This window comes from Zophobas morio, unplaced genomic scaffold, assembly GCF_036711695.1.
Source record: "Zophobas morio isolate AGI-343-1 ecotype UQ-CSIRO unplaced genomic scaffold, CSIRO_AGI_Zmor_V1 ptg000669l, whole genome shotgun sequence".
Classification (NCBI taxonomy): Eukaryota; Metazoa; Arthropoda; class Insecta; order Coleoptera; family Tenebrionidae; genus Zophobas; species Zophobas morio.
In genome coordinates, this window is record NW_026972772.1 from 85,354 (window position 1) to 98,700 (window position 13,347).

The 13,347-nt window shown below is 36.6% G+C and overlaps 1 protein-coding gene across 3 annotated transcripts in view; it reads right to left on the reverse strand.

Moving 5' to 3' along the window:
• Positions 1-729: 729 nt before the first annotated feature.
• The window catches only part of LOC135121687 (proline dehydrogenase 1, mitochondrial-like), a 56,047-nt gene continuing 43,429 nt past the window's right edge, over positions 730-13,347 (reverse strand). For 2 of the 3 annotated variants that reach the window (XM_064045974.1, XM_064045976.1), the window contains 7 exons: positions 11,208-11,272; positions 10,972-11,150; positions 10,497-10,671; positions 2,220-2,462; positions 1,879-2,164; positions 1,616-1,823; positions 730-1,555 (listed from right to left, as the gene is read on the reverse strand). In XM_064045974.1, coding sequence (XP_063902044.1) covers positions 1,618-1,823; positions 1,879-2,164; positions 2,220-2,462; positions 10,497-10,671; positions 10,972-11,150; positions 11,208-11,272 — 1,154 coding nt within the window. In that variant the 3' untranslated portion in view covers positions 730-1,555; positions 1,616-1,617. Of the gene's footprint in view, positions 1,824-1,878; positions 2,165-2,219; positions 2,463-10,496; positions 10,672-10,971; positions 11,151-11,207; positions 11,273-13,347 lie in introns of all 3 variants that reach the window. The other variant, XM_064045975.1, reaches the window with a different exon arrangement.

Below are 13,347 nucleotides of genomic sequence, written 5' to 3' on the forward strand. Positions count from 1 at the left end.
GTGTCCAAAATTTTGCAATATTTTCTCGCTCATCGCAAGGGGTGTCCAAAGTTTCCCCGTGACGGATCTTAGGGTGTCTAAGAGTTCGTCGATATTCCCACTGAATTTCAGGGGTGTCCAAAATTTCCCCGCGACGGAACAAGGCTGTCCAAGATTTCGTCGGATTTCAGTGGTTTCCAAAATTTCGCAATAATTTCTCGCTCGTCGCAAGGAGTGTCCAAAATTTCTCCGCGATGGATCAAGGGTGTCCAAGAGTTCTTCGGATATTCCCACTGAATTTCAGGGGTGTCCAAAATTTTGCAATAATTTCTCTCTAGTCACAAGGGGTGTCCAAAATTTCTCCGCGATGGTTCAAGGTGTCCAAGAATTCGTCGAACCACTGAATTTCAGGGGTGTTCAAAATTTTGCAATAATTTCTCGCTCGTCGCAAGCGGTGTCCAAGATTTCGTCGGATATTTCCAGTAAATTTCAGGGGTGCACAAAAATTGTTCGCAATTCTCGTATCGCTTTTAGGGGTGTCCAAAATTTCGTCGCGATTTCTAGGTCGTCGTCAGGGATGTCCAAAATTCTTTTTCAATTTTCTTGGTATTTTTAGGGGTGTCTAAAAAGTGTTGCATATTCTCTATCACTTTCCAACGACAATGAAAATGTTGACTCTTTTTGCAGGGACGCCCAAAATCTGGACAGTGGCGGGTATGCGGGAAGGACAGGGCCGAAATAATAGGGGTAAACACTTATAACCTTTATTCTTGTACTTATTGTCAGAACATTACGTTTAATAAGGACACAGAATTGACTTGTTCGTATGACTAACGATAAGAACATGTCGCAACAACAAAGCGAGAAAACATTTACAAAATAACAGACAACATTACTTCAATTAAATTTATTCAATCACACCAAACTAAACAATTTAAAAAATACTCAAAGGCAGATTCAGTTGACATTTTTTACAGAAAAAAATTCTATCATCACAGGCTATAAAAATGATACAAATTTCAACAAACTAATAAATTACTAAGATTCACCGTCAATATCTTACAATAGGTTAATACTCAATTTACATCGAATTCGTTCTGTACGCCGTGCTTTGTTTGCCTCCCCAAAATAACATTTAAGTCGACGAAACGAATTAAAAAAAAAAAAAAGACAAGAAACGTAAACCTCCACAATCACACTCCGACCGAGTCGGGCAGACGCGCGTACTTTTTTTGGGTTTTCTTTTGTTTTAAAACGCACACTGAACATCTGTACATAATTTTCATAGTCTAACTAAATTTTAATTACTAAGCACTAACTCAATCCGGATCTGTGTGAAAAATTTCGTCCTGGCGAAACTGTTAACTCTTACGGATTATTTAATATTGTCCTTAATAAAATTCAGACTTTTCATACTCTTAACCTACTTTTTATTTCTGGACGAACGATCCCACACAGACGTGACTTTGTTTCCGGTGGACTGTCTTTTACTGTATTTTTGCAACTACTTATCTAAAATAGGTTCGGTACCCCACGGAGGCTCGTTTAAAAAAGTACTTCGGGTCGTTCCTCTTCCCTGCAGAAAACAACACCTTCAACAAACCGACAACACGCCACCTACCCCCCACCCTCTCACCTTTAGACAGGGGTGTAGTCGCCCTTTGGTGTGTACCACCATTTTCCGGTTGCGAAACGCCTTAGGATCTCGCTCGCCAGTAACCTCTTCTCCTTCTTGATCTTCTTCAGCACGCCCTTGTTCTCGTGGGCCCTTCTGGACAGGTACGGCAGCACCTCGTTGACAGGCCCGTACGGAATATATTTGTAAGCCGAGTACCCACTCTGACCTGAAACCGAACTCGACGTCAATCCCACCGACTGCGCCACCTCGGGTCCACTCACCTAACGGGAAAGTGATGTAGTCGCACATGGCCAACAGCTGGCCGAAACAGATGACCTTGTCCTCGGGCTCGATGCCGAACTCCTTCATCTTCTGGATGGCGAAGCGGACAGTGTCTTCGTTATGCGAGGCCACCATTATGGCGATCTTCTTTTCTTCACCCAAGTCCTTGAAGGCTTTGATCCGCCTCAAGCACTCGGTGAGCGTTTTGTGGTACATGTCGGAGGTCGCTTCGAAACTGGGGTTAGTGGGGTCGGGGTATCCCAGGGCTGCCGCGCGGGCCCTCTCCTGGAAAATTTTACTCGTAACGATCTAGAGATCTGGGGGTTGTCGGTTGGCGAACCTGTTCGAGGTAGGCGCCGCGGACTAATTTCGCCCCGAAGTAGAAATTCTGTCTTTTCGCTTGCTCCAGGTCGGTCGTGACCTCGTCGAAGGCGTTCCGAAGGTAGCACTGGTACGTGTTGAACACTATAGCTTTCTCTTTGTTGTATTTTCGCATGAATTCCAGGGTGATACGGGTGATGGCTGGCTGGAAATAGGTCTGTTCGGCGTCCACCATGATGCGGACGTCCATGTCCTGAGCAGCCTGCAAAAATTCGGGTTTTTGTATTATTGTTTTCTATTAGTTTTTATTTTTATGAATAAAACTACCGAAGAAACTAGTGTTTTTTTTGTATGCATGTTGGCGACACTGAGGTTGACTTAGTTTGTTTAGTTATTTTCCTTGGTTGAGTGTTTTGAAAAAATAAATGACTAAGAAATGGAGGTAAAAAATGGGAATATTTGTCCGCACTCAAATTGAGATTGGCCACAATGACTCATTTCGGCTAATTTTCGCAAATTTAGAATTTGGCGCCACAAAATCCACCAATCGAATTTGATGCTTAATTTAAAAGCTTCATGTTGCGTGCGGACAAATATCACCATGTTTTTCACTTGAAACAATTTTTTGTGTTGGCAATTCTGAATTCCTGCCATATCAGTTCACGTTGCATAGCGAGATCAGAAATGACCGAATCTGTTGGTAGCGGTAGTACTTTTCCTAAAACTTTATGTAGGCATAACGGAAGTAATTGTGATATACGATAAATTCAGGTTATCTTTTGGAAACATTGTGCAAATTACAAATATGTCAACAATCTGTCAATCTTGACAGCTGACAACCGAAAATTATAGAAACCATCATGATACCAATTTCAAATCCAGGATTGCCAACAGACTCAGTCATTTCTGATCACGGGGTATGAGCGCGCCTAACTAACGCCTTGCGAAGATGTCAGCTACTAATGACTTGTTGTCATAAATGTCCATTTGACAATCAGGTAAGCCATCATAACATTTTAACTTTTATTATCTGAAAGTGACATTTGTAATAATTACCAACCTTGAGAACATAAATTAGACCAGTTCTATTACGACTCTCAGTGAAGCTACCAGGTAAGTATTAATGATTCATCCTATTTTGTACTGCCAATTCTGAATTAGTGACAACAATGTCAGCACGTCAGTTCATAGTTGTCAATTTTGACTAATGATAACTTTGTGTCATTCATGTCTATTTGACAATCAAGAATGCCACCATAAAATTATAACTTCATTATTACTTGACATCGACATTTGAAAAAATAAATTATACTAGTTCTATTACAAAATTCAATGAAGCTAGCGGGTCACTATTAATTATTTAAGTAGATTTTGTGTTGGCAATTCTGTATTCGTGGTATGCCAATTCACAGTTGTCAATTTTGACATGGGCGTGTACAACAAACGTTTTCAGAAGATGACAGCTACTGATTTAGTGTCATAAATGTCCATTTGACAACCAGTTATGCAATCATTTTAAACGTTATTATTATCTGACAATGACATTTGTAATAACTACCAATTTTGACAACATAAATTACGCCAGTTGTATTACGACTCTCAGTGAAGTCACCGGGTAATTATTAATGATTTTTGTGTTGGCAATTCTGAATTACTGGCAGCAATGTTCGCATGTCAAACCTTAGTTGTCAATTTTGATATGAGCGCGCCTAAAAAAACTAGTTGAGATGATAACAGCCTCCGAATTGGTGTCATAAATATCAATTTGGGAATCAGGTATGCCAACATAAAATATTAAACATATTGGCAACTTGACAAAAAAATCACCAACATTAATTGCCACTCAGTATTATCCATCATGTTTTCGAAGTAAAGCAGGCATTGATATGTTTTCATCATGTTGCATGAACTGATATCGAGGTATAGTTGTATGTCAGTAGTTTGACAGTTTTCTACTTCATTCATTTAATACCAGATGACTAAAGCAAATGTTTGGGTTGGCAATTCTGAATTTATGGTAGCAATGCCTAACATACTTCTTGTGATGACGGTAGTTACTGAATTGTCATAAATGTCAACTTGGCAATCAGGTGTGCTAACATAAAATACTGTATGATGCCAACCTGATAAAAAAAAACACTAACATTAATAATCACCCAGTATTTTCCATTCACGATCCTTTCAAAGTAAAGTAGGCACTGATATTTTTCCTTCAGTTTTCTACTTCATTTATTGAATATTATCCATTCAGAATGTTTTCAAAGTAAAGTAGAGATTGAGATTTTTTCATTTTGTTGGACAAACTGATTCAATGGTAGCTATAGATTTTTGTCTATCAGTAGTCTAACAATTACTTTGGCCTGGTTTGACAGTTTCCTAGTTCAATTATTAAATATGGGATGACTGTTAATGACTGAAGCAATTTTTTGTGTTGGCAACTCTGAATTGTTGCTGGCAATGCTTGTATGTCGGTTCACAGTTAGTTGTGAATTTTGACATAAGGCGTGCTTCACAAACTTATTGAGATGATGGCACCTACTGACTTGGTGTCATAAATGTCAATTTGGTAATCAGGTATGCCAACATAAAATATTAAATATGTCGCCAACTTGACAAAAACAATCACCAACATTAACTGTCACTTAGTATTTTCCATCAACGATCTTTTTCAAGTAAAGCAGGTATTGATATTTTTTCTTCATGTTGGACAAACTGATTCGATGGTTAGTTTTTCTCTGCTAGTCATCTGGCAATTATTCGGCCTCGTTCGACAGTTTTCTACTTCATTTATCAAATATCGGATGACTGTTAATGATTGATGCAAATTTTTGTGTTGGCAATTCTGAATTACTGGCAGCAATGTTTATATGTCAGTTCACAGCTGTCAATTTTGACATAAACGTGCTTTACAAACTTGTTGAGATAACAAGCAGGTACCGACTTGGTGTCATAAATGTCAATTTGACAATCAGATATGATAACATAAAATATTAAATGTGTTGCCAACCTGACAAAAAAATCGCTAGCATTAGTAATCACTCAGTATTATCCATGACCATTTCGAAGTAAAGCAGGCACTGATATTTTTTTCTTCATGTTGGAAAAACTGATTCGGTTGTATAGTTGTCTGTCAATAAAGTAGGCCATTAGGCATTGATCCTTTTTCGTTATGTTGGACAAACTGATTCGATCGTGGGTATAGTTTTTTGTGTCAGTTGTCTAACGATTACTTCGCCCTCGTTTGACAGTTTTCTTACTTCATTTATTAAATACCAGATGACTGTTAATGACTGAAGCAAATTGTTGTGTTGGCAACTCTGAATTGTTGCTGGCAATGCTTGCATGTCAGTTCACAGTTAGTTGTGAATTTTGACATAAGGCGTGCTTAACAAACTTATTGAGATGATGGCACCTACTGCCTTGGTGTCATAACTGTCAATTTCGTAATCAGGTATGCCAACACAAAATATTAAATATGTCGCCAACTTGCCAAAAAAAAAACACCAACATTAACTGTCACTCAGTATTATCTACTAACTATCTTTTCCAAGTAAAGTAGGTATTGATTTTTTTTCTTCATGTTGGACAAACTAATTCGGTGGTATAGTTATCTGTCAGTAGTTTGACAGCTTTCTACTTCATTTATTGAATATTATCCATTCACGACATTTTGGAAGTAAAGTAGGCATTGAAGCAAATTGTTGTGTTGGCAATTCTGAATTGTTGCTGGCAATGCTTGTATGTCAGTTCACAGTTAGTGTGAATTTTGACATAAGGCGTGCTTAACAAACTTATTGAGATGATGGCACCTACTGACTTGGTGTCATAAATGTCAATTTGGTAATCAGGTATGCCAACATAAAATATTAAATATATGGCCAACGTGACAAAAAAATCGCTAACATTAATAACCACTCAGTATTATCCATTCATGACCATTTCGAAGTAAAGCAGGCACTGATATTTTTTCTTCAAATTGGATAAACTCATTCGATTGTAGGTATAGTTTTTTGTCTGTCAGTTGTCTAACGATTATTTCGCCCTCGTTTGACAGTTTTCTTATTTCATTTATTAAATACCAGATGACTGGTAATGACTGAAGGATATTGTTGTGTTGGCAATTCTGAATTGTTGTTGGCAATGCTTGTATATCAGTTCAGTTAGTTGTGAATTTTGACATAAGCGTGCTTAACAAACTTATTGAGATGATGCCACCTACTGACTTGGTGTCATATTGGTAATCAGGTATGTCAACATAAAATATTAAATATATTGCCAACGTGACAAAAAAATCACCAACATTAACTGTCACTTAGAATTATCCATTGACGATCTTTTCCAAGTAAAGCAGATATTGATATTTTTTTCTTCATGTTAGACAAATTGATACAATCTTTAGTTATCTGTCAGTAGTTTGACAGTTTTGTACTTCATTTATTGAATATTATCCCTTCAGAATATTTCCAAAGTAAAATAATCATTGATATTTTTTCTTCATGTTGGACAAACTGATTCGATGGTAGGTATAGTTTTTTTTTGTCTGTCAGTAGTCTAACGATTACTTCGGTCTGGTTTGACAGTTTTCTACTTCATTTATTAAATACCACATGACTGTTATTAATGGCTGAAGCAAATTTTGTGTTGGCAATTCGGAATTGTTGGTAGCAATGCTTGTATGTCACTTTACAGTTAGTTGTGAATTTTGACATAAGGCGTGCTTAACAAACTTATTGAGATGATGGCAGCTACGACTTGGTATCATAAATGTCAATTTGGCAATCAGGTATGCCAACATAAAATAGTAAATATGTTGCCAACCTGACAAAATTATTAACATTAATAATCACTCAGTATTATCCATTCACGTCCCTTCCGAAGTAAAGCAGGCACGGACAGTTTTTTCTTCATGTTAGACAAACTGATTCCATGGTAGGTATAATTTTTTGTCTATCAGTAGTCTGACAATTACTTCGGCCTCGTTTGACAGTTTTCTACTTCAATTATTAAATACAAGATGACTGTTAATGACTGAAGCAAATTTTTGTGTTGGCAGTTCTGAATTGTTGGTAGCAATGCTTGTATGTCAGTTCATAGTTGTGAATTTTCACATAAGCGTGCCTAACAAACTTATTGAGATGATGGTAGCTACGACTTGGTGTCATAAATGTCAATTTGGCAATCAGGTATGCCAACATAAAATATTAAACATGTTGCCAACCGGACAAAATCATTAACATTAATAAATCACTCAGTGTTATCCAGTCACGTCCCTTCCGAAGTAAAGCAGCCACGGATATTTTTTTCTTCATGTTGGACAAACTGATTCCATGGTAGGTATAATTTTTTGTCTGTCAGTCATCTGGCAATTGCTTCGGCCTCGCTTGACAGTTTTCTACTTGAATTATTAAATACCAGATGACTGTTAATAGCTGCAGCCAATTTTTGTGTTGGCAATTCTGAATTGTTGGTAGCAATGCTTGTATATCAGTTCACAATTGTGAATTTTCACATAAGCGTGCCTAACAAACTTATTGAGATACTGACTTGCTATCAAAAATGTGAATTAGACAATCAGGTATGCCAACGTAAAATATTGAATATGGCCAACCTGACAAAAAAATCACTAATATTAATAATCACTCAGTATTATGCATTCACGACCCTTTCGAAGTAAAGCAGGGACTGTTAATTATTGAAGCAAATTTTTATGTTGGCCATTCTGAATTATTGGCAGCAATGCTTGTATGTCAGTTCACAGCTGTCAATTTTGACATAAACGTGTCTTAAAAACTTGTTGAGGTAACAGCAGGTACCGACTTGGTGTCATAAATGTCCATTTGACAATCAGATATGCCAACATAAAATATTAAATATGTTGCCAACCTGACAAAAAAATCACTAACATTGACAATCATTCAGTATTATCCATTCACAACTTTCAAAATAAAGCAGGCTCTGATATTTTTTCTTCATGTTGGACAAATTGATTCGGTCATTAGTTATTTGTCAGTAGTTTAACAGTTTTCTACTTCATTTATTGAATATTATCCCTTCAGAATATTTCTAAAGTAAAATAAGCATTGATATTTTTTCTTAATGTTGGACAGACTGATTCGATGGTAGGTATAGTTTTTTTTTGTCTGTCAGTAGTCTAACAATTACTTCGACCTGGTTTGACAGTTTTCTACTTCATTTATTAAATACCAGATGACCGTTAATAACTGACGCAAATTTTTGTGTTGGCAATTCTGAATTGTCGGTAGCAATGTTTGTATGTTAGTTCACAGTTGCGAATTTTCACATAAGCGTGCCTAACAAACTTACTGAGATGATGGCAGCTACTGACTTGCTGTCATAAATGTCAATTATACAATCAGATATGCCAACGTAAAATATTGAATATGGCCAACCTGACAAAAAAATCACTAATATTAATAATCACTCAGTATTATCCATTCACGACCCTTTCGAAGTAAAGCAGGGACTGATATTTTTTCTTTATGTTGGACAACCTGATTCGGTCATATATTTGTGTGTTAGTAGTTTGACAGTTTTATACTTCATTTATTGAATATTATCCATTCAGAATATTTTTAAAGTAAAGTAGGCATGGATTTTTTTTCTTCACGTTGGATAAACTGATTCGACTGTGAGTATAGTTTTTTTGTCTGTTAGTAGTGTTACTTCATTTATTGAATATCGGATGACTGTTAATTACTGAAGCAAATTTTTGTGTTGGCAATTCTGATTTATTGGTAGCAATGCTTGTATGTCAGTTCACAATTGTCAATTTTGACATAAGCGTGGTTTACAAACTTATTGAGATGATGGCACTTACTGACTTGGTGTCACTAATGTCAATTTGCTATTCAGGTATGCCAACATAAAATATTAAATATGTTGCCAACCTGACGAAAAAAATCACTAACATTAATAAGCACTCTGTATTATCCATTGACGACCCTTTCGAAGCAAAGAAGGTATTGATATTTTTTCTTCATGTTGGTCAAACTCATTCGATGGTAGGTATAATTTTTTGTCTGTCAGTAGTCTGATAATTGCTTTGGCCTCGTTTGACAGTTTTCTACTTCAGTTATTAAATACCAGATGACTGTTAATGATTAAAGCAAATTTTTGTGTTGGCAATTCTGAATTATTGGCAGCAATGCTTGTATGTCAGTTCACAGCTGTCAATTTTGACATAAACGTGCCTTAAAAACTTGTTGAGGTAACAGCAGGTACTGACTTGTTGTCATAAATCTCCATTTGACAATCAGATAAGCCAACATAAAATATTAAATATGTTGCCAACTTGACAAAAAAAATCACTAACATTGACAATCATTCAGTATTATCCATTCACAACTTTCAAAATAAAGCAGGCTCTGATATGTTTTTCTTCATGTTGGACAAATTGATTCGGTCATTAGTTATTTGTCAGTAGTTTGACGGTTTTCTACTTCATTTATTGAATATTATCCCTTCAGAATATTTCCAAAGTAAAGTAAGCAATGATATTTTTTCTTAATGTTGGACAAACTGATTCGATGGTAAGTATAGTTTTTTTTTTGTCTGTCAGTAGTCTAACAATTACTTCGGTCTGGTTTGACAGTTTTCTACTTCATTTATTAAATACCGGATGACCGTTAATAACTGACGCAAATTTTTGTGTTGGCAATTCTGAATTGTTGGTAGCAATGTTTGTATATTAGTTCACAGTTATGAATTTTCACATAAGCGTGCCTAACAAACTTATTGTGATGATGGCACCTACTTACTAATTTGGTGTCATAGATGTCAATTTGGCAATCAGGTATGCCAACATAAAATATTAAATATGTCGCCAACCTGACAAAAAATTCACCAACATTCTGTGTTATCCATTCACGATCTTTTCGGCTTGGTTTGACAGTTTTCTAACTCATTTGTCAAAAGCGAGATGATCGTTAATGATTGAAGCAAATTTTTGTATTGGCAATTTTGAATAATTGGTGGTAATCCTGGAGTGTCAGTTCACAGTTAGCAATTTTGACATTTTACATGCACATTTGACAATCTAACATACCACCATAAAATTTTAATTTTTTTTATATTTTGACAGTGACATTTGTAATAACTACCAATCTTAAAAACATATATTACACTGGTTCTATTAGGAAACTCAATGAAGCTACCAGGTGACTATTAATAATGGAAGCAAATATTTTGTGTTGACAATTCTCAATTATTGGTAGCAGTGCTAACATGTCAGACCACAGCTGTCAATTTTGGCATGTGTGTTTTTAAGAGACTATACCTTAACAATGGTGTTCATCCTCCTGATCATGTTCCTGAACATCTCCTCCTCCTTCGGCGACAGCTGCGTGATCAACCTCGACATCCTCCCCGTCTTCAGATCCGGCACCCGGAACGTATTGCTCAATTCTTGGTTCTCGTCGATGATGCCTGACCACGGGAACAAGTGCAGGATACTGCGACCAACAACAACGTCTATTTCAATAACTGTCAACAATAGATGGCGCTGCTCTAAACGGCCACTCCAAAAAAAAATTTCAACGGGATCGTGGGACAAGAGAAAACTAACATGGAGAGGATGTGTTACGTCCCGAGCGAAGAAGCAGCTAGCGAGTATACCTACAGGGTGTTCAAAACTGTCGATACTCACTAGCGCCCTCCGTGCGGAACCCTTAAAACACAAACCAACCACACGTCAACACGACGTAGACATGAGAGGGGCGGGAAATAAGTTAAGGGGGCGTTTCGAGGCTCACCCTTGCTTGTCCGCGGTGATCTGAGTGAGGAACTTCTTAACCGATTCTTGGTCTTTGATTTTGGACAGCTTCTGTTCGAGATCTTGGATGGTCATGTGGTGAGATAAGACGTTGCCTTCGCCGCCTACGATTTCCGTCATGTATTTACGGGCGCGCATGATTACTTCAGACAGTTGAAGCTGTCGACGGTAAGTTGGTTTAGGGGTTTGTTATTAGCGGGACAGGGGCGGACTTACCAAGAGTTGGGGCCTACCGAGGGCGGTGAGTTTGATGGCTGTGATGCCAGTGCCGTATGTGGCACCTGCGGACAAAAAAGTAACGATTTAGCGGAAAAGCACGAAGGGACAATGTGGTCCTGTCAGTTTCGGTCACTTTCGTGTACAGGGTGTGTCTTTCATGAAATTCTGTGAACGTAATTGATTTTAGCTTGAAGGGGGAAATTTAATTTTAAAACAATCCGACACGGCACTGCTCCCAATTTTTCTAAACGTAGAAGCCTGGTTTCAATCAGATCAATCTCAGTAATAGATATTGTTACGTAAGATGTACATTGATATTTATGACACGTTTAAAAGATATTGACCTTGTGATTAGTTGTGTGGAAAATAAACCATTTCGCTATTCATGGTGGCGTGGTGACGAACATTTACAAAGTCAACTATGAAATACGCCGGAAAATTGTTCATTTACTACAGTACTCAAATTTTTATGTAATTTAAGAAATGTTTTAATTCATGTTATGCTAATATATTCATAAACAATTTGTTCAATAATGTTAATTAATAAGCAACAAGAATGCGTCATTAACTTTATGTTAAAATCCAGATGTTCTGCTAATTGACACCGTCATCGTCATAGAAACCTACAATATCTCTCCGGTTATTTATTTATTCGTAGCGTCGAAACGGAGTTTCCCGGTCCTTTGAACAAGCATGTTCCATTTGCGGCTTTTACTTACCCGGGACCCTCTTACTCAATTTATGTATTCATTTCGGTCCCTCGTACGTTCTTGTTTGATCTGCGGTCCTTTATCTACGCGTGACCTTTTTGACAATTTATAACTGTATTAGTTTCGGTCACCGTGATTCTGGGGCGTTTGATGACTCGACCTTTTTAATTTCGAAAGGAACAAAAGCGACCCTCTTTAATTAAGTCTTGCCTAAAAACCCCAGATTTACGCTCTCGCACAAAAAGGGCGTCACGGTTTACGTTCGTGTCAAATTTAAGTGTTCAGCACGCGTTGCACCCTTAGGCTGGTTTAAAATATCGATATAAATACTTAAGAAACACAAGTAAAACTGATTAGAGATCATCGAGACAAATTTAAGACAACACCCCTGTACACGTGAACACATTTAACAAAAAAAGTTGACTTTGGCTTAAAAAAATCAAATCGAGTAAGTTAGGAATTATATCGGGTGTTTGGAAAATGGCGGATTAACTTTTCGCTACGCTCTTAACAATCAACTGGGGAGTCTGGGAAAAATAGTAAAAAAATCCTTCTCACATTTTGGTGGAGTTATAATAATTTTAATCACAATTGAGATAGGGCGGGTGGGCGGGGCTTATATTTTGCCTTTTTTCTTAACATATGTACTCATGTTTTTAAGACGTAACACGTAACTTGTTTTTTTTTTATAAAATACCCTATATATTTTTACATATTTTGACTCACGTATTCTTAGGCTAAATAAAGGTGCTCGCTTTGTTGTGGTATCAACTAAATCAAATATTAATAATACAGGGTGTTTATAAACAATTCTAAAACTACAATTTTCAAATATCGATATTTCAGTTTATTTAAATGGCACGCCTGTACTTTATTACTGCATCTTACTGTATTCCTTGTCCTCATTTTTCTAATGTGTTAATGTGTCTCTTAAAAAAAAAGTAAAAAATCAAGTTACATGGAATTTAAACAAGTAAACGCCTTTCAATAGAAATATTTAAAAAATCGCAATAACTATCAACTTTAAACATAGAAAATACTCAGCAAAAAAAGAAAGAAAACTAAAAATATATAAGACGCAGTAATAAATCATGTAATTCATGTAATGAAAAGAAGTGTACACATACAAAAACAAACAGGCAAAATGTAAGCCCGCCCACCCGCCCTATCTCGATTGTGATGATTTCTTTATTCGTTGTGAGCTTAATACCAAAATTCTTATTTTTCTACAAGAATTAAAAAACATGCTTTGAGTATTACGTTGTTCAATGAATACTAGGTATATTAAGAAAAAAAAAGGGGAAAAAAAACCGCCCGCCCACCCCGTCTCAATTGTGATGATTTTTTTTAATCTTAGGAACTCAAAACACGTTTCAAATGGTAAATTTTTGTAAGGAAATTTAGATTTTGCAAGTAAGCTCCGCCCC